This window comes from Ostrea edulis, chromosome 6, assembly GCF_947568905.1.
Source record: "Ostrea edulis chromosome 6, xbOstEdul1.1, whole genome shotgun sequence".
Lineage (NCBI taxonomy): Eukaryota > Metazoa > Mollusca > Bivalvia > Ostreida > Ostreidae > Ostrea > Ostrea edulis.
Window position 1 is genome coordinate 1,781,666 of NC_079169.1, and position 24,937 is coordinate 1,806,602.

The 24,937-nt window shown below is 34.1% G+C and overlaps 2 protein-coding genes across 19 annotated transcripts in view; both read left to right on the forward strand.

Moving 5' to 3' along the window:
• Positions 1-11,562, forward strand: part of LOC125647476 (signal transducer and activator of transcription 5A-like) — a 71,883-nt gene extending 60,321 nt beyond the window's left edge. For 11 of the 16 annotated variants that reach the window (XM_056141192.1, XM_056141193.1, XM_056141197.1 and 8 more), the window contains 4 exons: positions 4,255-4,407; positions 5,644-5,722; positions 7,106-7,228; positions 9,019-11,562. In XM_056141192.1, coding sequence (XP_055997167.1) covers positions 4,255-4,407; positions 5,644-5,722; positions 7,106-7,228; positions 9,019-9,211 — 548 coding nt within the window. In that variant the 3' untranslated portion in view covers positions 9,212-11,562. Of the gene's footprint in view, positions 1-2,030; positions 3,244-3,624; positions 3,805-4,254; positions 4,408-5,643; positions 5,723-7,105; positions 7,229-9,018 lie in introns of those variants that run through there. The other 5 variants (XR_008796111.1, XR_008796112.1, XM_056141199.1 and 2 more) reach the window with 5 other exon arrangements.
• Positions 11,563-16,622: 5,060 nt separating this feature from the next.
• The window catches only part of LOC130047050 (signal transducer and activator of transcription 5B-like), a 39,386-nt gene continuing 31,071 nt past the window's right edge, over positions 16,623-24,937 (forward strand). For 2 of the 3 annotated variants that reach the window (XM_056141202.1, XM_056141204.1), the window contains exons 1-3: positions 16,623-19,657; positions 21,429-21,593; positions 23,137-23,227. In XM_056141202.1, coding sequence (XP_055997177.1) covers positions 19,527-19,657; positions 21,429-21,593; positions 23,137-23,227 — 387 coding nt within the window. In that variant the 5' untranslated portion in view covers positions 16,623-19,526. Of the gene's footprint in view, positions 19,658-21,428; positions 21,595-23,136; positions 23,228-24,937 lie in introns of all 3 variants that reach the window. The other variant, XM_056141203.1, reaches the window with a different exon arrangement.

Below are 24,937 nucleotides of genomic sequence, written 5' to 3' on the forward strand. Positions count from 1 at the left end.
TGGAAATAGGTGTATAGATAATAAATGTCAGTTTTCAAAGTCCATGAGGGTATGAACTGCAACACTGCCGTCGTATTTCATAAAGCATGGTAACTACTGCCACAGTACTTACCCTCTTGTATTTTTTCATTTCTGTTGAAATTCTCAGTCGTTAAAATAGATGTACTATATTTTATCTGTATTCATTCGCACATTTTTTACAACTACAATGCATTCATGAGGAAATGGCTAATATTACTATTTGTAAATATATCAAAACAGTGGAAATATAAATATTTCCATTTAAAATTCATAGATTCAGAAACAAGATGGCTGTAATTTCTTGAAATCATTTATTAGCATCCTTATGCAGTGTAGATTTTGTTCACATCATGACCCTGGAAGTTAAATGGGGGTCACAGTAGTGAGTTTATAAAGGCATAGAACAACACGGCCCCATTATCAATTTAATTAAAAGGCGTCCAGATTCAATAAAGGCTCAAACTAAACCCATGAGCTCCAAGCCTTAGGGAGGCCATAGTTTGGTCCAAAGTTTTACAATGTTATTATCAGTCTTCTGAAGAGGAGAAGCTTAAAGGGACTGGTTCAGAATTTTTTATGAAAATATTTTTCATTTTTGATGGTAAACATTAAAAATATAACTCATTTAATGTTGACAGCCAAAATTTTGACTTTCTGAATGCAAGAATAAAAGCAATATTTTAGCCTTAAATCTGTGTTATGTAAACAAAGACTTGAGTCATTTTATGTATACAAACAAACAAGTGAAATATTGATTTTGTAATATAAAACATCTTGATTTTGCATAGTCACAAATTTTAACTTTTAGATGACACATTTACCCCAAAAATGCTTGAAATGTGAAAGATATAATAAACTTAGATCGATATCCATTTCTTTTGAAAATTTCGTAAACAATAACATACCGCAATCTTTGTTTACAAAACAAACAATAAACTCTTTAAAATGAGCTTCTGTGATAATGTATAACCTTAATTTTTATGTGAACTCTTTTAAACACATTAGACAGTAGATTTTGATCATTAAAAGTGAAAAAGAAAATTTGGGGGGAAATCGTGAATCAGTCCCTTTAAAGTACTCCGTCCCTCAGGTGCCAAAAAATGAAGACGTATTTTTTACCATTATTGTGAAGCTTTTTTTACATACTTGTTATTATGACAAAGAATTGATAATTATTTACCATATTCAGGGTTCGAAATTAACTTTTTCAAGCACTAGTCCGTATGGACTAGTCACTGTTGATGTTCACTAGTCCGGAAAACATTTGTGCATGTTTGAAGAACGGCGGTCTCGAATGCACTCCATGTGTTTGGAAGCTCAGGATGTCATAGTCACACAAACACTTAACCATGCAGGTAATTAATCGACCATAAGTTCAAACATCTAAGAGACTCGGACAAATCTTGCTAAAAGTCTTTACCATATTCAAGATTGATTTCCGGATTTTCACTAGTCCGTACGGACTAGTGCTATAGAGAGTTCACTAGTCCGACACGTTTTTTACTAGTCTCGGACTTACGGACATGAGTTAATTTCGAACCCTGATATTGTATCCAGGTGATCTTATGAGATAAATGATCATTACGTATACAGTAAATAATAGAAAACAAAAAGTTATCTCAGTTTCATCAAATTGTATTTCATATACTGTATGTGGACTTGTTTGCTGCCTAAACAAAATATCCATTGGGTGAAAGGATTACAAAAATAAAAATAAATTGCATTGTATCCAGTAAAATATAAAAGATAATGACTGAAATCAATATGACATCAATTTTCAGATTGTAGAGTTATCTCTCTTCCATGAATTTGGACACAGCAGTAATGATAGATGTGCGCTTTGTAATCCTTGGCTTGCCCTGAAAATTCTCTGTAAATAAGCTGTGTATCCCATCATAGCCTCTTCTCTGATGTGCTATCTGCTTGCTGGTTCCATTGACTTTGAACTGCCAGACCAATTCTTGCAGTCATAATCTTTTTCACAGGTTCTGGTTTTGTTGGAATTACAGGTACGGCATGTTTTTGACATGACACTGTTGTCCTACTACTTTGCCAGTTTTGCTGCCAATCATTGGTGCGTGTCCTAAGAATTATATATAACACTTGTAAAAACAACCATCGTGCAATATTTTTTTTATGAGTGAATGAATATTTTTAATTCATTATGCAAACTCAACATTAGACTTTTTTTCATTTTACAAATGGTTTTCGGAGGTAAGTTCTTTTTTTTTTTTTCTTTTTTGTATATTTTTTACATGCAAGAAAATTACCTGAGAGACTATTGTAGTTTCTACCACTTCCTCGCTTTTGCCACCCAGCATCATAAGAGAGCACCAATTCACTTTCACTGAAAACAAATTCATTTCGTGTCAACATTTGACGTGAAATTTATAAAATTCTATAATTTTTATTGTAAATAAGAGTGCCGCAGTATATATTTGTCTCTTTTTACCAATAATGCAATAAATTGTCCATACATTTTACATACCTGATATAAATGCATTTATATAATTACTTATATATATTATATATCATTTACATTCAAGCATCAAATCAGTAAAGGCTGTTTGACATACCCTCAGAAGTGAACGCACTGTCGCAAGCCACGGGTTTTGTCTCCATTCTATTTTCTCTATGTGGAAATACAATAAACACAAAATCTGTGGCTTGTGATGATGAAGTGAACTAATGCACAAAATTGAGTATAGTCAGATCCAATGCAATTTGATTGGCTGTTTGTTTCATGATAATTGAATTATTTAGATATTGTAAGTATATATATCACATTTTCTGCAATTTTACGTTTCTGTAGTAATTTTCTTGTGGTCGAATTTTCTAGTTAATGAATTTTCTAGTTAATAAATAGGTGAACGTGAAAAGGCGTACAGTATCCGAAGCCTTGGTCTTTGAATGAAATATTACACTACTTAATTGCCGAGTTTCATCTGGAAAAAAAGGTCAAAAACCTATTGTGGTATATAATACGCACCCCTTTCTGGCACAAAAATATTCTCTAATAAAAGTGCGTATTATATTCGGCAAAATACAGTAACTATAAAATAATATAAACCTTCATTTATGTGCCTCCAATTGTAAGGCTTTTTCTCAGGAATTTCCTGCCAGTGACTCTAGAGTAGGGACAGTCTCTCGCTCTCTCTTCTTCAAATTTCTTGGAGTAAGAATTGGTATGTTTAGCGTCAAAAAGATCTTTGAAACCCCAGCTTCTCCAATGCCTGCATAGGTTAAAGCTGGAATAAAAGATTTATATTCATATACACCATGCATGCACTTACTGCTCTATATATATATATATATATATATATATATATATATATATATATATATATATATATATATATATATATATACATACTATATATATATATATATTAGTAGGAGTACTGGTACTTGTATACTACAAAATGCTACACCATTACTTGTACCTACGTAGCTACATATGACCAGCTTTGAAAACATCTTTTACAGATAAATTGCAAAATGCACACACATTTTAGTTTTTATAAAAATACTTACCAACAGCAAATTTGGTGTTGATATCAAAAGGACCTTGACCATTCTGACCTATATTGTGTCGTTTACCAGTTGGAATGATTGTCAGTTCGTCGCATTTCCTGCGTCTCACATACAGCAAGCTGGCTAGTCCATGACGTCTCTCTTTCTCACAGTCAACAAGATCCAAAGGCTTATGACACAGAAAGCACCCTCTTTGCAAATGATCCACCAGAATTGAAAATTCAACAACTCTTCTGCCTTGGAACAGGTCAAATGTCTCTTTATTTTCATCATATTCATCTACCTGTGCTAGTGGATCTTCGCTGTTGACATCGATGAAGTCAGGGTGGTTGTTATTTTCATCGGTACATGTGCTAATGGTTGTAGTAGCAGTAGATGAGGCTTTTTGAACCGACCTTTCTTATCTCTTTCTCGTATACAATTTCCCTCCATTTCCATTTGTTTACGTATGTGAAGCAACGAGAATTTTCTTATTCTTTTTTCAAAGAAGAGTTCCAAAAAATATAAATGCCGGAATTTATGATACGAATAAACTTTTTCCGGATTTTACGCGAGTTACCAAACCTTGCTGAGGATTGGAGTCCCTTAAAGTTGGTAAAAATAGTCTGATTTTAGGTTTTTGTAAAAGTTTAGCATAGGGAATCCAAGGAAAAGCAAGGTGTCTCAGGTAAACATTCTGACACATGACTCTTTTTACAGGTAAGAAACAGATCTGGAACTTGCACCCATTCAGTGGCAAGGACTTCCAGATCCGAGGATTAGCGGAGAGGATTAATGACCTGCCTCAGCTACTGACTCTGTATCCAGAAATCCCCAAACATGTGGCGTTCAGCCGCTTCATGACACAAACTGGTGAGTGTAAATCAAAGTGTTAAGTGTAAAGAAACTGTTAAGGGTAAAGAAAATGTTAAGTTTAAAGAAACTGTCAAGTGTAAAGAAAAAGTTAAGTTTAAAGAAACTGTCAAGTGTAAAGAAAAAGTTAAGTTTAGAGAAACTGTCAAGTGTAAAGAAATTGTGAAGTGTAAAGAAAATGTGAATGTGAATTGTAAAGAAATTGTGAAGTGTAAAGAAAATGTTATGTGGTAAAGAAAAGTGTGTGAAACCAGTAATTTGACTTTAGTCATAACTTCTAAATGGTAAATATTAGAGCTTTCATAATATTGATTCAAATTAATATCCTTGGATATGGATTTACTTGTTCAAATTCCTGGGTCAATAATGTATGCGGGCGTATCATGTACTGGTTTAGCGGTGCCCTATTTTTAGGTCACCTGAATCATTCAGGTGACCTATTGCTATCTGTTTTTGTCCGTCGTCGTTAGTCGTGCGTTAACATTTGAACATTTTCAGCTTCTTCTCTGAAACCCCTGAACCAATTTCAACCAATTTTGGCATATAGCATCTGTGGGTGGAGGGGAACAAAAATTGTGAAATTGGTGGTCCCTGCCCCCCTGAGGCCTGAGGGGTGGGGCAAAAACCATCAAAATGAGTGTAATTTTAAAAATCTTCTTCTTTACTCCTGGACATCAAGAAGCCAAACTTTGGGCATAATTATAATGAGCGTTGAGCCCTCTACCAAAATTGTGAAATTCATGGCCCCTGGGGCAGGTGTTCTTGTGTTAGGGTGGGGCTCTATTGGTCATATAGTGAAAATGTAGAAATTCTTTGAAAATCTTCTTATATTGGTTTTATCTAAGGAGTAAATAACCCTTTTCTTTATGATGTCTCAGACCTAGGTTTTTTAAAAAGGAGTATTGATTGCACATAAAAATGACACATGTACTTTATGACCACATAGCTATTCAATGTTTCTTCCATCCAAAAGTAAAATTCTTATATTTAAACACAAACCTAATTCAAACATTGGAAGGTTGTTACATGATACTCAGGTGACCTATAAGGCCCCTGGGCCTCTTGTTCACATTTTTTGACTTGAAGGGAAAAAGACACAATTCCAAGGACGCTAACCTGTGTATTGGTCATCCACAACATTCCAAGGGGACACAAAGAATTCGGAGGGGGGGGGGGGGGGGTAACAATGAAATAAAGGATCACCAACATGTATCGGTTATTTCTTGTCTCTTTCAGCCCACCATCAAGGCGCACAAGGCACCGATGGTTACGTCCGACACGAGTTGAGGATGGTACCTGATCCAGAAATGAATGGGTAGGTGGAATATTACTGGTAAAGTGGTAATATCTGATAATGTTGTGCCTAGTGAACAGAAATGAGTGGGTAGGTTGATTAAATCGTGTATGTTGGCTTTTTTAAGGATAATTGATTGAAATGTATTTTTATCGCATGATTTTTGGGAGATTGCTACTTTAAAAATCTTATATAATGTGGTAGTTAGATATCTGGGGATAAGTGAGACAGTGTTTTCTCACATTATCACCAGTGTGAGATCGACTTTGCCCATGTGAGACAGCCATGTGAGATTTTTCTGTCTCACACTGCTGCGACGTCATTTGATTGTGACATCATATATTTTCTACGATATACGTTACACAGTTACAAGGTGAAGTAAAATATTTTGCATTGTTTTCTTTACATTTTAATGTAGTATAGCTTTCTGGTGGACAACCTTGAGGTTTTTAGTTTACACTTACAGTGTAAACCATTTTCGGGTATGCTCTTTCTGCTTATCTGGTTAGTTTTTGTATCAAAGTTCAAATGAGGATTTTGATAATTCAGAATTTTCTCAAAACTCTTAAATTTATGCACTATTCTGTAGGTAAAATGTGAGAAAAATAATCCTTCATTATTTACTCGTGTGGGATAGGGAATTTCCACCTCTGGAACAAGACTCACTGTCTAGGACTCGGCAAAGCCTCATCCTAGACTGCGAATCTTGTCCCCTCGGTGGAGTTTCCCAATCCCACACTCGTACTAATGAAGGATTCTATTAATATAATGTGGTAGTTAGACATCTGGGGATAAGTGAGACAGTGTTATATAATGTGGTGGATAGGTGAGACAGTGTTATATAATGTGGTGGATAGGTGAGACAGTGTTATACAATGTGGTGGTTAGATGTCTGAGGATAAGTAAGGCAGTGGCTTTATTGTAGATTGATAGAAAGCCGGAAAAGTCTTTAAGGAGATCAAATTTTACATTTTGTTGTTTGCTGTCACTGATGCTGTAGACCTAGGCTGTTGACTTGAGACAATAACAGATGGTTAAGAATTTTAACAGAAAGAAATCTTGAACTGTCCAAAAAATTTAGTCACTTGTTTTTTTCTTCCTTTGGTGATGATACATGTGGTTTATTTTTGTCCCCCACTGCAACGCGGAAGGGTCATAGAAATACCGGTGTCCGTCCGTCCGTCCCACTTCACTTTGTGGACGCAATTCCTCAGAAACCACTCAACGGATTTTGTTCATATTTTGTAGGATTGTTAGTCACCATGTGTAGTTGATCATATTTCGCCACCATTTTGATTCGACAAATTTTACAGGAGTTATGGGACTTTGTTGAATTTGTACATAGTGCACTATAGGAACACTTTGTGGTCACAACTCCTCAAGTGTGCTGTTTTATTTTTGTAGTATGGCTGGATTTACCATGTGCACAGAGAACCCCCAGTCTCCACAGCTGGAAATCAATGGGAGGGATTCACCGGGGACATGTATGTCCCCTCAAAACCTGCAAGTTTACAACACTCCTGATGCGTAAGATTTTACACTATTTTCACCATTTTCTGCACAGAAATATTATATTTTGTCTTTGACGAAACTGTATCCAAGGAATACCATAAAGCGGGTTTATTCCACGGGTCTAAAATTTGGCGACTGAAAGGTATGCTTATAATTTTAGCGGAATAAATTTTGGCAGACAGGGAAGAGTTGTCTCTCTTTCAAATACTGAAGTCACAATTAGGTGCATATTTAGTGATTGAAATATTGACAGAAAGCTATCTAACCGCTAAAATAAGCCAAATTCATAACCCCACGGAAAAAACCTGCTATACGATATCATACAATTATTGACATTTTTTAGGTCAGTACAGTACTTTACCTACCTAAAAAAGCAAATGTTCACGGAGTTCAGCAAAACGTCATAATGACCAATAAAATGTCAATAATTGTTTTTGTCTATGAACGATACCTAGTCAACACATCTATGTATGACTACTAGAGTCTGTGAACCGATACCTAGTCAACACATCTATGTATGACTACTAGAGTCTATTAATCGATACAAATTTAAATGGCACCACGGCATGAGATGTACAAGTATTGCACCAAAGGTTGTTTGTGACACACGTTAGTTTTATTTTGTAATTACCCTCGTTAGATATTGGCAGATGTTTTGTAATTACCCTCGTTAGATATTGGCAGATGTTTTGTAATTATACCCCCCAAACGAAGTTCTGGGGGGTATATAGGAATCACTCTGTCTGTCTGTCCATCTGTCCGTCCGTCTGTCTGTCTGTGCAGATTCGTGTCCGGGCCATAACTTCTTTGTTCTTTGACTTAGGCATACCATATTTGGCACACAGGTATATCACCATGAGACGATGTGTCAAGTACCTTCATGACCTCTATATGACCTTGACCCTTGACCTCAAGGTCAAAATTAAAGGGTTTATAATGGATTCGTGTCCGGGCCATAACTTCTTTGTTCTTTGACATAGGCATACCATATTTGACACATGAGTGTATCACCATGAGACAATGTGTCATGTACCTTCATGACCTCCATATGACCTTGACCTCAAGGTCAAAAGTAAAGGTTTTTACAATGGATTCGTGTCCGGGCCATAACTTCTTTGTTCTTTGACATAGGCATACCATATTTGACACATGAGTGTATCACCATGAGACGATGTGTCAAGTACCTTCATGACCTCTATATGACCTTGATCCTTGACCTCAAGGTCAAAATTAAAGGTTTTTTTTTTTTACAATGGATTCGTGTCCGGGCCATAACTTCTTTGTTCTTTGACATAGGCATACCATATTTGACACATGACTGTATCACCATGAGACGATGTGTCATGTACATTCATGACCTCTTTATGACCTTGACCTTTGATCTCAAGGTCAGAATTGTAGGTTTATGCCATGGATTTGTGTTCGGACTATATCTTCCATTTTCTTCTACAAATGCATACCATATTTTTACACTCAGGAAAGAGGTAATTTATACCTATTAACAACACCCTTTGGGAGATTGGGGTAAGCGGGGGGTATTCTTAGTGAGCATTGCTCACAGTACATCTTGTTACCCTCGTTAGATATTGGCAGATGTTTTGTAATTACCCTCGTTAGATATTGGCAGATGTTTTGTAATTACCCTCGTTAGATATTGGCAGATATTTTGTAATTACCCTCGTTAGATATTGGCAGATGTTTTGTAATTACCCTCGTTAGATATTGGCAGATGTTTTGGGTGGATCTTCTACTCAGGTTTTCTACCTTCAGTATGTGCATTGCTAATTCAAATTTATATATTTCAGAGGTATGGATTTAGATCAGTACCACCTGCAGGAGTTGCCCGGGTCAGGAATGGATTACGATGCTGACAGCATGCTGGAGATGAACGATTTTTCTGACATTAATCTCAGCAGTTTCTTAGAAACAGCGAATGCTGTGTTGGGTCAGAATTTCAACAACAACACGACCATGAACAGTATGAATGGGTCCTCATAACTGAAGACACAACATCCGACAGCGTACAGTGTATATGAGACAGAAGCTGTATATTGCTTTCATCTTATCGGTTTTGCACTTCACGGTTACCATGGAAATGTTGACAAATTTGATGGATTACAAACAATCATAAAAATTTCCGCACATTGAATTTCTAATGTGTTTAAATGACTATTTCGAATTTACTGCAGATATGACGATTTGCCATTCATAAATATGAGAAGTTTGCACACAAATGCCGTTCATTTCATCTGAGAAAATAAAAATAAGTTCCTATAAATCGTCATCACATAACGGGATGTTTTCTGACTACTTTTTTATTTTTACATATTAAAGGATAACCTGGAACTAATTGCCAGATAACCATGATATTACCCTTGTATTTCATTCGTCCAATTTAATATTGTTGTTGAATATACAAATAATTCATCAAAATTTCCACTCACCAAATTTCAGAAATGGAGAAATCGTCAAATCGTTGTTGGAGCTAAAAACATTATTTTGAGAGTAGTGTCCTTCTAACATTCTACTATTCTTACAATAATGGAAAATCTTTGAGCCTAAGACAATGTTTTGATTGAACGTGATATGATAGTAAGGTGTACATGCATGAAATTCAGTGTTTCAAACTTCAAAACAAGGATATGCTTTCAGTTTACAGAAGTATATAGATGTATCTACGTATTGAAATCTTGATTTTAACTGCTTGTAATAACTGTAATGTGTCCAATAATCTGGGGAATTTTCATCTGTAACTTTTGTTTATGTTACCTTTGAATATTTTTGAGAAGTATATTGACAGTTGTACGGAGTTTAAGGATAACAAGACATTTTCTGACCTGGTGAGGTAGGGGGTGAAACAGAGTATTCCCTGAACCCTGTATCAAGATGTGTATTAATTAATTAATTGTTAATCTGTGTATTATTTACATTTGTGTGTATTGCTTTGCAATAGAGTTTAGAGGATGCATCCTCATTTATTTCAGAAATCATTTGAGAGGATGTATCCTATTCTGATCCTCACTTTAATAAATTGTAAATTTCACAAATGCTTTAAAACCTGTGTCTGATATTCCTTACAAAATTTATTGAATGCTAATGAGATGTGACATCAACCAGTCATCATTGAATTATTATCAAAATATAGTAATACAAAATCACTAGATGTCTTCTCTATCTTTTTTCAGAAATTGACCCCAAAAAATATTGTAGCTTTTTGGAATGAGAAAATTCCCTTATCTTATGAACATGTTGTGATGTCTTAAAACCAAAATAAAAGTGATAAATAAACTTCATAGTGTAGATATATTGTTTATATACAACTACATGTGCAGGTAAATGGTATTTTTGTTTGATTGTGTTGCTATGCATGTCTTTCCAAACAGAGCTAATGAATCACTTATATAATGTCAATTGTACATATTGCATTGTTTTGTCCTTCTTAAGAATTTTGGAAATTTTAACTGCATTTAGCATTATTTAAATTCTTTTATCACACAACTGTGATGGTTAAAGATAAAACATGAAAGCCTGGATGGCCTTTCAAATAGACAGTGCTGCTTTCTTTCAAATTAGTAACCATGAGTTCTGTCCTATAGAACCTAAGTTATGTTTCCTTAAGGTAATTACCAGTACATTATTTTAGTTTGGTAGGATAGAACTGGAGAGTGATATGGCCATGATTGAGGAGATTTTCTTGTGTGTCTGAGCAAAGTTCCATGTAAAGTTATTGGTTACAGTGCATTATGTGGCTTATGGGAATAATTTTTCTATCTTCTTCAAGAATATCAAACTTCAAGAAAGTGTATAGCTACTTTTGTTGTTGTGATGGGGGAAATAGATTTACATGTGCCATATACATTTACATTGTATATACCTGTTCATGTTGTCATTTTGTTTAAATAGCTCTGTCATTGAAATTATTATTTTTTTTTTGGTATGTGTTTAACTTCTAAAAGATTCTTCTTGAAATTTTACAAGGAATATCCAGTAAATTAGAGGATTGATACAAATTCTTACACTCATGAGATGAGAATTTTTTTTTTTAAAGTACAAAATTATGACACCTATGAGGTTTCACCTTTGTGTTTCAACATACTTGCATGAAATATTAGATCAGTTGTGATTTACGTCCTGGAAACTTAAACTTCTACAAGATGTGGTTTTTGATGAACATTGTTTGATCGCAATTGATACAGGTCCCTTTATGTTTGTAACATTTGTATTTCATTATATACCGGTATATCATTGCTTATTATGTAAACCATGTTGCATCCACTGAAAATATGTTGAGTTTTTTTTGTATGGCATCATTTTGAATTTCAATAAACTCAATAAAATCATATAAAAAATATTATGATTTAATAACGCGGAAGGGGACATAGAAATACCGGTGTCTGTGTGTCCGTCCGTCCCACTTGACATTGTGGACACAACTCCTCAGAAACCGCTCAATGGATTTTGTTCATATTTTGTAGGATTATTAGTCACCATGTGTAGTTGATCATATTTCGCCACCATTTTGATTCGACAATTTTTACAGGAGTTATAGGACTTTGTTGAATTTGTACGTGCTACACTATAGGAACATTTTGTGGACGCAACTCCTCAGAAACTGCTCACTGGATTTCATTCAAATTTTGTAGGATTGTTAGTCACCATATGTAGTTGATCATATTGCACATCATTTTAATTCGATAAATTTTACAGGAGTTATGGAACTTTGTTGAATTTGTAGATGCTACACAGTAGAAACACTTTGTGGACGCAACTTCTCCAAAACCGCTGAATGGATTTTGTTCAAATTTTGTAGGATTGTTAATCACCTTATGTAGTCGATCATATTGTGCCATCATTTTGATTTGACAAATTTTAGTTCAGGAGTTATGTGACTTTTGTGCTTCAACTTTTTTTTTTGCGGCGGTGGGGAACATGGCTACGTGTAGCAATCTTGTTAATATAGTATCCTAGGTTGTTTTTTTTTAAAATCTCTGATCTATCCACAATTTTCAGATTCATATATGCAGTATTGTATGACATATTAGGCTGTTATTTACATGCTGATTTTGAGTACAAATTATACTCTGTTTACCTGCATCACGGCGGGTGTGACCGGTCAACAAGGGATGCTTACTCCTCCTAGGCACCTGACCCCACCTCTGATGTTTTCAGGGGTCCGTGTTTGCTCAACTCTCTATTTTATATTCTTTAAAGGGGGAGATTGATCACTGTAGGTTGTCTTCACGTTTTTCATGAATTCTTTCAATGCAAGGTGAAGATAACGAACAGTGTATCAATCTCATAACTCCTATAAGCAATACAAAATAGATAGTTGGGCAAACACGGACCCCTGGACACGCCAGAGGTGAGATCAGGTGCCTAGGAGGAGTAAGCATCCCCTGTTGACCGATCACACCCACCGTGAGCCTTATATCCTGATCAGGTAAACGGAGTTATCCGCAGTCAAAATCAGTGTGCCAAGAACCAATAATAGGTTGTATTGACGAACTAGATCGTTATAACTACCATAGAATTTGCGAAATGCTGACTTCAATTGAGACTACTGAAATTCCAGTACCATCAACTTGTTTGTCAGTAGCTTACCTCAATTTAAAAACTGACTATACTCAGAACAAGCTAATGCATATCGAACATGTTTTGCGTATCGAATCAATTGAGATATATAAACAGCATATGCAGGTGATAATGGAATATTGCTAGATAAATATGGGAAGTTGACAATGGAGAAGCTGAAATCATCCCGTTTGTCATACAGTTGAGTTGTCAGTTAATGTCTACTTTCAACAAAATATCTAAGTATGAAGCAGAAGTGGACGACTCTGGTGTCCTTTATTTCGAGCTCACAGGGATATATCAAATCGACATGTGAATGAAAGTTATTATTGTTAATAGACAAAACGTCATCGATATATCGAAATGTCGAATTGAAGGCCACAGCGAGAGATTTTTTCTTCTCACGTAGAAGTTTTTGAATAAATTCTGCTTCATATGAATATAGAAACAGGTCAGCTAACAAAGGAGCACAATTCGCCCCATGGGAATTCCAACAGACTGTTGGAAGACCTGATCACCAAAGACCACGAAGATATTGTCAATGAGGAACTCTAGCATATTTTTTTTTAATTTCAACTTAAGAGTACTTGTGCGCGGAATCAGAGTGGTGTTTAACAAAGTAAGTTTTTGAATGACTGATCACTAGATATGAATATTTCCGTTTTCCATTTTTGTTGAAGAAGCAACTGTCTATGATATCAAAAAGTCTAGTCTTTAATTTATCGTGAGGAGTGGTCGTGTATAGTGTTGAAGAGTCATAGGTTTTAATGTTATTGATTTGGGAAAAATTCTGAAATTTCAAGTTTACTAAAAGTTCTTTATAATTTTTTATAATCCACATTTGATTAACACCATTTCTGGCATAGGTAGGCGCACATTTCTCCTTCACTGCTGTTAATATTTTCGTGAGGAGCAAAGATAGGGGCTTGGTAGAGCACTTAATGGATCCAGCAATGTATCTTTGTTTGTAAGGGGGTTTATGTAGTTAAGGAATCCAGTATAGGTACGGTAACTCATATTCATTCGACCCATTGACTGGGATATTAAATTTGTCTAAAACTGAAGCATGGTTTTGAAGAATTTCATCTTTTGAAAGGGCAGTTGGAGTATAAGTACGATTACGAAAAGTGGAATTAATGCCAAGTTCGTTTAAAATACAGTTGTAATAATGAGCCTTACAAACAAAGACAATGTTGTTACTAGCTTTGTCAGCTGGAACCAAAACATATTCCTCATGTAACCTATCTAATTCTTTTATCACTTCTGGTTTACTAAACACAGAAGGATAGATGGTACGTACTTTTGTTTTCATATGTCTATTGCGGGATTTTAATATTCCTCTTATGCTTTTAACCCATTCTGACAATGTATCAAGTTCTTCTTTTTCATATTTAGCCCATCGTCTGGCATAATCTTCGACAGAATTCATAATAGAGATGAAGTTCTGTAGCCAATTAAAAGACCGAGGTTCTCTGTATTTAGGACCTTTTAGAAAAAATAATTTTTGTGTGTATTGTTTAACATACCTCTTGAGAATTCATACAAGGCTTCAAATCTACACTTAAAAGAGTCCATCATTTAACTAGTGCTTTGTATACCTCAAGCAGGTTTTCTTTATAAGCCGTATATCAGAAGTTACAATCATCTCAGGACATCGTATACATTATATATAAAATTGGTAATCATGATTAGAGATCTTTTCACCTTCTTGGGGTTTGAAAAAGTAATTTATTTAAAATTTTGATGGATTTATTATTGGTTTTAGTTTTTCAAAATCATAGCACATAAATGATACTTTTCTGTTGTTTTGTAAATGTACACTTTGAAATAATCAAATAAATCAATTTTGAGGCCAGGCCAGGTTTTATAGTATGCCTTTCACTAGACATAATACGGTAATAAATTGATGTGTCAATAATGAACATGTTTTACAGTAAATTATCTGCAGTTGGTTTTGATGTAAATTATTAACAAAGGTCAGTGTTTGCTTAGTCATCATGACAGATAATGTTTGCCAGCATTGTAAGTGTACTGACATATATATATATATATGTGTCACACTTTTAAAATGTTTCAGAAACGTGTATGCTCCGCATGATGTAAAGTCGAAAAGGGTGGTACACATGTATTTCTTAATAACTCGCGAATTAAATGTTTTGTTTATGTTTTCTTCCAAAGTTGATATAAAAAAAATAAAGAATTTGATTATCATAATTAAACAATTTTTTCTTTGCAATTTAGTTTGTATGAATATGACTAGAATGATTTTCAAAATTACCAAAAAAAGCATTTAATTAAACGGTTAATCGGTCAAAATAATTTATGATTAGTAACCGGTTATAAAATTTTGACTGATTACCATCCCTAGTTTTTATGAACCCAAGATACTCAACAGCAATTTCCTGTTTACAAGTCTGTTAAGAATTTTTCATGAAAAGAAACAAAATGGGCACAAGAGGTAAATAAAGATGAAGAAATACATGTACAGCAATAATAAAAAATATAACAACAGTAAAACTCGAATATAGCGAAATTACGGCTATAGTGAAGTGAAATCGATTTCCCCGGGAAATTCTTTATACTATATAAAAATCTGCATCTATAACGAACACAGATATAACGAATTTACGGATATAACGAAGTAAATTCATATTCCCCTTGAATTAAAAATGAACGTAAAAATCACCTTTTATAACGATTTTTTTTTTTCATTTTAAATTTGTGATTTTTAACAATCGCTTATTACGAAATTTCTGTTTGTATTTTTTCAAAAGACTTTGTAAACGCAAAACAATACTTCCACATACATTTAACAAATATATTCTTGGTATTGTTTACTATTCTCTTAATTAAATTTGAAGTTTGATTGCATTTATTTTATCGTAGACTCGTTTATTTGTGTAAAGCAACAAGTAACTGACAACTGCGATAGACTGTTTGTATGTATCGCACATAATTTTGTTGATATTTTTCTTTCAACATGTTCTTGTGCGACTTAATAATCCCTCAAGATAAATTATCATATATAAATCAGTGTGTATATATCTTGTATAAAAATATTTCTTTTTGAAAATAAATAGGCTTAATTTCTCTTAGAGACAATACAAACACAAGTATATCGATTGCTGCTTTCTTATACAACTGATATACATGTAGAACAAATCAGTTTTATAACGAATTCGTTATATTTTAATTATGAATTCGCTATAAACGTACAGCGAATTACGCTTATAGCAAATTTTTACAGAGTGTCCGCAGAAATTCGCTATATCAGAGTTTCACTGTACTGCAGTGTATTAGTATTGTGTGTGGAAATCACTTCTTGTTTACTTGTTAAGTTTGATGTCTTAACAGATATATGTGCAATACGTAAACTATATAATGATACTATCTGAGCACATTGCTATCAAAGCTCCATCAGAATTTTACAGACATTGCTATTTATTGGACATGGCTATTCCATAAGTCTCTTCATTGCAAGAGAATTAAAACCTGTAATTAATTGGCACAGCTAGTCATATGGGGATGCGACTTGTTTGATTCCAGGAAAGACTACTAAAGCAATTTAAATATTCAATATATGCGTGTTCTCAATATTTTTGATTATTTAAAAAATCACATTTGAGCACCACCATGCTGCAGAATATCATGTAAATAAATGATTTGAAATAAATCTGATACTGAAATATATTAGTGGACAGGCATACCTGGCGATGTGGTGGGCTATTGATGAAGTTTAAATTTTCCACTCAGGTTGTCACCTATTTTCATATTTGACCTTTGGCCATCTGATTTCGAATTTTTCAATTGAGATCAGTTTTTCTGGACTTTTTTGTTTTTTGTTTTTTTGCATGGAGAGATAACTGATTTGTATATTGACTGGGTTTTGATATTTTATTATTGATGAGTTATGTTCCCAGACTATGCTGTAATTTCTGGACATTTTGGACTAATCTTGCAGTTGTTGAGCTGATACAGGTGTATGTGATGTGTAGTTGTGTACTGTAAGTAGGACATGACCTACTTCCAGTATATTGATGGCCTTTGGACTCCAAACTTGGCTATATTGTGTGCAGATACACTTGAGTGAATCATAAAATTACCGGTAGCTGATTTCTTGTTGTGTATATAGATCAAGTTATAGATCAGGTTTGAATCTTGTGTTGGTTTACTTTCTTTCAATATGCATCACGGGTTATGATAAATGACTAAAGGAATATTTTAGTATAAAGGTGATAATTTCCTGTTGACATGACTTTTCAAATTGCTTTCAGTTTCATTTAAGTTCAAAATTAGGGGGTTATAGATTGCAGAATATGATACAAAACAAAAACAGATCTAGAAGAGGATTGACTTGTTGTAGTGCTTGTAGGGTTACTGCAAATGATTACTATAAGTGAAGTAGAGTAACTGAATCACATCACACAGTCGGCCATTCTGTATGGGCCAACTTCAGCTATACTAATAGTCTTCATTTGTACATGGTTTATATATCTCAATAGAAAATAGATGTTTTGATAGTATAGCTGGAACTTGTTTTGATTTCAATCTGTGACATGGCTTAATTTATATGTTTGTCTGTTGTAGGCTCCTCTTTTCTAGTACACCTGTACTTAAGTCAGTCAAACATGTAATTTCCTGAATTTATATATGGCATACATAGAGAGGATCTTTCATTAAGCACATAAAAAAGGAGTTTATTAATCAAAATTCGGAACATTAATAAAAAAAAAATTAAGAAGAATTAATTCCTAAAATCTGAAGAATATATATTATTCATATTACATCTATCTTACACTTTAGAATCTCCATTTCCAGTTGAATAATTTTGTGTTGAAACTGACAGGTCATGTGTATATACATGTATTAATCTATATTTTATGCTTAATTCTTTTGTTAAATCACAGATCTGGAGATGGACTGTTGAAACATGTTTTTTTAAAAACATATATTCTTTTGAAGACTGTCAGTTATATATTCTAGGCTAATTTTTAAGTTAAAATCTCAATAGGTTTTGAATATTTTGCTCCAGATCAAATCAAAGCTGGAGGTAAACTTTTTGATTTGATAATGTTTTATTTTTACAATATCCTACACTAACATTGAGGATCTCTATGACAACACCTGTAACATCATTGTAAAAATGGTTGCTCAAAGCTTGTTACACAATGTTACTTGTATTTTGAAAGAATATCTCTTGTGTAAATGTTGTAAAATTAGTGTTCTTTACTTAATTATACTGTGAACAACTGTAAGAGATTGGGATGGGGAAGTCTTGCTATGAAGAGAATGACATTGGAATACTTATGAATTATTTATTTGATAAAATGTAGCTGAAGGGCATGTACATACATGCATGCATCTATAAAATTTGTAACATTTGATTTACAAATGCATACCAGTATATTATTTCAATGCCTAATTATAAAAGGCTAAATACAATTGATTTATTCCATATACCACGGCATAGAGACTTAGCTTTTCTATCTACAGACCACAAACCAACAGACTAACCAGATGTTTTTTTAGAAAAAAATTAAAAATAAGAAAATAGGACCCTCATGAACTGCCCATAATTAATGCCCATATTAATGTCACCATATTGTGACATTATAATACACTAGTTTCAAGAGAAGAGCTAGTAGGAGGTGCATTTAGTGGAACTTTGAATGACTAAGTGGGACAGAGTGGACCTACAGTCGGTGAGGAAGATGTTAAAATGTGTTAAAAGCGGCTTCTCTTTAAATATGAGAATGTAGGAAATACAAATTACTATGAAAAGAAATATTTTACTAACATGGAAACATTAAAACAATATCATATTTGCAAGTAACTTCCTGGATATGATACGTACAAGCAACAAAATAACATGAAATGATAAGAATCCCATGTATTTAATTACTCCCTGAATACTTATCACTTACTTAGTTTGTGTATCAGTTGAATTCGGGTGATGAAACTTCACATGAGAAACTTGCCGAGTACATTCACTATGCAGTGATGAATATTTGTTCCACTCCCACATGTAAACAAGTTGTTTCACGCCTTAATTAATATGTACGAGTCTCAGAGTTCTTCAAAGGAAGATAACTGACATATCTTGAAAGTGGCGTATTTCATCTCTTGTGATGTCATATATATAGCTGTTTTCAGTGAACACAATTTGAAGGTTACAAGATTTCGAATCCAAAGCACAAAAAGATATGCATGTACATCATTGGTCCATTTGTTTAATGAAGCAAAAAATCAAAGTAGAAATGAACCAGACCAGGATTCGAACCCGACCTCCTGAAACTCTAGTCAGGTGCTCTACCAATTGAGCTATCTGGCCACCGGTGACCGAACCGAGCTGACCACTACATTTATATAGATTGACCTCATCAAAGTCCCAACTCATGTTTTCTCCAAAATTGCATATTTTCTTCCTTTTTGACATATGTACTTATTACATATCACCATATTTTTCATGATGAAATCATTTTGTGCTGATTTTATAAACTATTTCCAGTTGTAGTGAGCCACGTACCATCTATCAAAAGGCTGAATTTTACCATGTTATATATTCAGTGTAATTTAAGTGTATCGATTCACAATTATTAAAATTGTGCACTAATTATGTTTCAATTTCCTAAGCTTTTAAATCTATGAGAATTTTCTAAAATTTCTGATTTTTATAACTTGAACCCTCAGGTTGCTCTTCAATTTAAGAAGTTACAAATTATTTTTTTTGCAGAATCAAGGAATGTCGATTTGGGCCAAGACCCAGCTGCTGCCTCCAGAACTCCTTAAACATGTGTCTAGTATGTATGAGGGTTCGCAGATCCCAATCGAGGTCCGGCACTACTTTGCTGACTGGATAGAAGATCAGCCATGGTAAAAAATCATCTACACAAGTCTTTGTTATTGAAATTTTCATCAATCACATCAGTATATAAAATGGTCCCCCCCCTTTTTTTTAACTGGAAATCTTCACAATGAGATATATTCTAAACTAATTCAATATCAAATTTAATATGTGTCAACAATACTATGTATTCCTTTGTTGTGATAGTCATACATATTGCTGAATTTTTATGATTAATAAGTTATACTTATTAAGAGGAGATGAAATGTCCTTTTATTCATTTGAAATTCTGTACCTCGCTACACATAGTGTTGGATTTCGTAACCACAAATTTTGTGTTTATGCTGCTGACCACCTTAATATACATGTAATGATAAAACTAGTAGCTCTTTAACCACAAGTTTAGTTAAATATTAATTCATGATGTCTGCCAGTCAGATGATTTGCATTGAAATCTGTATTAAATGAAAAATGAAAATGTGTGAGGTAGGCAACTAAAAAGTGCATATTTTTATGTTGCCAGTGGTTACATAGGGTAGAACCGGTGGCAGTAGCTCAGTGGTAGAGCGATCGCTTCGTATCGGGGAGGTTTGAGCCCCGCTCGTGACATGAGGCCTAAGATGTTTACATGAGTAGTGATTGCTCCTTCAAAAAATGCCTGGCATTTAGAAGTGAGAATCAGGGTCTTTTGGATATGACCTTAAAAACGGAGGTCCCATGTTGCGGCAGGCATTGGCATGAAAAAGAACCCTCACTGCTGTGGCCCTGAGCGCTTAAGCATAGGTCAAAATTTGTGGTACTTCATCTACAGCAGGTGACGTCTCAATATGAGTGGAAAATTCTCGACAAGACGTAAAATAAACAACCATTCAATCAATCTTATTACTTAATACAGGCATGTCACATGTATAGTGTTTTCAATGTCGATTAATACTATCATATTACATTTACTTGTGTTCTCTGAAATTTTGTCATTTCTCATAACAGTTTGTAATTCGTAATTCATACTCCTTTGACCTTTGCTGGAGAACTGGAACAATTTGTCAAAACAATATGCCAGTCTCTGAGGTTGAAGTTTGTCCAAATCATGACCCCTATGTAGGGCCTCTCAAGAACTTCTGTTTTAGGGTAATTTTATCAAGTATTATATAAACATTACAAGTGTTCTTGCATTACAGTTATTGAAAATTTAATTACTCATTAAAATTGATTAGTACTGATTGAATTTCAGCATGATATGATGTACAAGTGAAATCCACTTTTCATTGAATGAAATGACAGACTTTCACTAGATGAAATCAATGTGCGGTATGAATACTTTATAAGTTGGTGACATTTTCAGTAGGTGGGATCTGTATGCACACCACATCCAGGATGTAGCTGTTTAAATCAACATAGTGAAGTATGAAATGTCGGTTTTTATGGGCGCAGCAGGCAACTGCAGATACTTTCATAATTTCCCCCTGAATGATTAATTCAATAGTGTTACATGTAGAGGTATAGATTTGATAGCTGCCGATTTATTGAACATTGATATTTTGAGGTGATGGCGTGTTACCGTAAAACGTGTCTTTTCCGCAGGTCTAAAATTTGGCGATTTCATTGCTCAAAGGTATCACATTTGGGTGCATATTTGGCGAGCAAAATTTTAGCGGAAAGCTATCTAACCGCCAAAATAAGCCAAATTTAGCACCCCGCGCGAAAAAAAAAAACCGCTATATGGGATCAGATCATGCCATGTTAATTTTGTCATATAGTGTGTCCCTTTTTGATGTGTGATATATATATATTATATTTCAGGGGACAGATCGATGAAAACAGCAGTAATCAGCAAGATCAATCATTTGCTCAACAGCTTTTGAACAAACTCATTGAAGAGCTTGAGAGCAAGGCAGCTGAACTTCCACAACAAAATGAATTCTTCATACTCAAGCTCAAATTTCAGGAGGTTGCCAGTCAGTTCAGAGTAGGTTATATATAAGTTTTTAGTTAGGATAGGTTGTGCATTTAGATAGAATAGGCATGATATCTGATTAGAATAGGCATGATATCTGATTAGAATAGGTTAGATATCTTATTAGAATAGGTTAGATATCTTATTAGAATAAGTTAGATATCTGATTAGAATAGGTTAGATATCTAATTAGATTGAATTTTGTATCCCTATCTTAGCATGATAAAAGAACAAATAAATACATAAACTTTGAAATCTTTTATAAATGCAAAATTTAGTTCTCTATTTTGAAATCAAATTAACTACCTGACAAATATGAAGGAAAATGTGTCAAAACGATCCCACAATCTTGCTGGTCAACATTTCTGGTTACTTTAAAATCTGAATCATATGTTCGAACCTTCAATATCCGAATTTCAATCTCTCGAACTCTAGATATCTCGAAGTTTTATCAAGGTTCCTTGAACTTCGAGTTATCAAGAGTCACCTGTATGTCGAATAAGCTGGGATAGGTAAGATATCCAGGTAGGATTGTGTAGATATCAAGTTTGGGTTAAATATGCTACACATAAAACCAAGACTTCTATCAAGTTCTATGGTTTTTCAGAAAATAGCTTCATGCATGGGAATTTTCCCCTTTAAAATAAACAAATTACTGTGCTCAGAGCATTTATTGTGTATCTGTCTTTCTCTTGTGTCTGTACGCGGGCTGTGGTTTTACAGTTCAACACATCAAAAGGATTCCTCTTGTTAGCCCGGTGATGGCTTAGCCTAGTGATAACAGAAGAAGTTGGCAATCAGAGGGTTATTATTGCTCAACAACTTGTAACATCACTTCAAAGTGCATTAGAAAGTGCGTGGAACCCTTATAATGACTTCTTTGTAATTTCCTTATCAGCAAAGTACATTTCACAATTTCTCTGAGTAATTTCGCCCCAATTGGATTTTTTCAAAAATGTTTATCACAGAGACTTAGGTTATTCAATCACAATAGTCAGGAAGACCTGATTTTGAATGCAATGTTTATGTTGCTGATATCCAGGTTAAAATCATTGGCAATCGGAAGTTTGGTTTTCCCCCTGGTATTCACAAGCATCATTTTAAACATCACTACTATGATAAATATGTAAGACTCATGCATATGTTTGGTTATAATCTTCAATTTTGTATCAAATGTGCAGAAGCAATGATTTGGTTGCACATGTAGTTATGAATAATTATGAACATGCACATTCAGTTTTCATACATAAGCCGCATAAGTAAAAACTCCACATATAGATACAACATATTCAGTATTTTTGTCATTTTAAGAGTTACATTTGTAAGACCCTTTTATTTTCAAGCACTGTGTATGAAGATCTGATTATAAAGTATTATTTCAAATTAATTTGTTTATGGTTCTGTCATATGCCGCCTTAGTTTTAAGCAGAAAGGTAATGTCATTGGTGATCTGTGATCTTTTCTAACCTGCTGATGGTTCACTTGTGTCATTTTAACATGTCTTAAGTAGTAGTTTGAAGTTATTTCATTTTCCTTTTTCTGTTCTCTTTATCAAACCCAGTACACACAAAGACCGATGGAACTGGTCCGCACAATCAAACGCAACTTGGCCATGGAAGAATCTTTGGTTCACCAACATGAAAATGTAAGAGTTACATGTATCTATAATTAGCAGTTAGGTAATCGCAGAAATGTTTTGTAGAATTTTCGAAGTTTTGTCAACACCCCCTCCCCTTACAGAATATCACATTTAGTTGCCTGTTTTGCTTATAAACAAATGTGTTTTCACCTCTTTTACTTAATTTTGAATATTACATTGACAATGAATAGACTGGTATACCAGACCCAGTTGCACGAAGGTTAGTTAACTTTAACTGACAGTTAACTTGTCATCAACTCTTACATTTATACAGTGATAACTAAACGTTGACTATTAACTCTTCAAGTTTATACTTTTGGATGCAGACCCTGTTGAATACTGCATGATATCCACTTGTGGAAATCTTCCGTAATTTTAACCTCAAGGTGTTAGTCTCCAGTTTTTGACTTTGTATTTACATTGTTACTGGGACCCCTGCATACCAAATGGTATCCACCATGCCAATCTGCACTGTACATTACGGCCACCCCTAATCCAAAACTTCAAGGACAATCTTGCGAAACAGTGAGTGAATCATGCAAGCCTATGCATCAATAACCACAAAAAGATTCCGCATTTCAACTCGCCCTGACACATACATAGATCATCCGGAAACTTGAAAGGAAACCCGATAGGAAACACCAAAGCAAAAATCTACCTTTACACCAATTCTAGGCGGATCTTCTGAGGTCCTAAAACATCCGAAAAAAAATGTAGCCATACACAACAACTCACTAGCCACAATTCCTACCTCAATACACAAAAAAGGAACAACCCGAGTTTTAAATTCTACCCCGAAAAAGAATACGGAAAACTTCTTAATTTTCCACAATTCCTACCTCAATACACAAAAAAGGAACAACCCAAGTTTTAAATTCTACCCCTGAAAAAGAATACGGAAAACTTCTTAATTTTCCACAATTCCTACCTCAATACACAAAAAAGGAACAGCCCGAGTTTTAAATTCTACCCCTGAAAAAGAATACGGAAAACTTCTTAATTTTCCACAATTCCTACCTCAATACACAAAACAGGAACAACCCGAGTTTTAAATTCTAACCCTGAAAAAGAGGACGGAAACCTTCTTAAATTTCACTACAATGATACAACAACCATCACTTAACAAGTGTACAAATACTGAGGATACATACTAAAACTATTTATAATGGTGGAGACACATGATACTTCCTTTTCTTGGATGTGTAGTAGCGGTGACCTACATGCCTTCACGTCTCGTCTGAACGAATTCTACAGTACAATCAAAACTTTACTTATTAACATTTGACAGAAGAAATAAATTTTCTTGATACGACAATGTGTCACAACCTAACACGTTTAAAAATAGACATCACAATCCGCTTCAAACAGCAAAACAAAACTGTATCAGTTCATGTACTATTCTGTTAATTCATTATATAATATGAATTTCTTGTTTGTAAACGCCATATATCATTTATATAAAAACTTGAGAAACAATGTAAACGAATAATATCGTATGTATTTGCATTGTTAAGCAACTCCAAATAATGTACACATCTTCGCATTTTTTATTGCTTATTGCAATGGAAGCAGTATTTTTTACTTCAATAAAAACATTTCATGTATAATTGTTCCGATGACGACCGCCCCACGGGCCCAACGTTGAAACTGGTCAACTAAATAAAATTAACACTGCATTCTCATGATGTGTTGATGATCTGTTTTATTTCTTCAAGT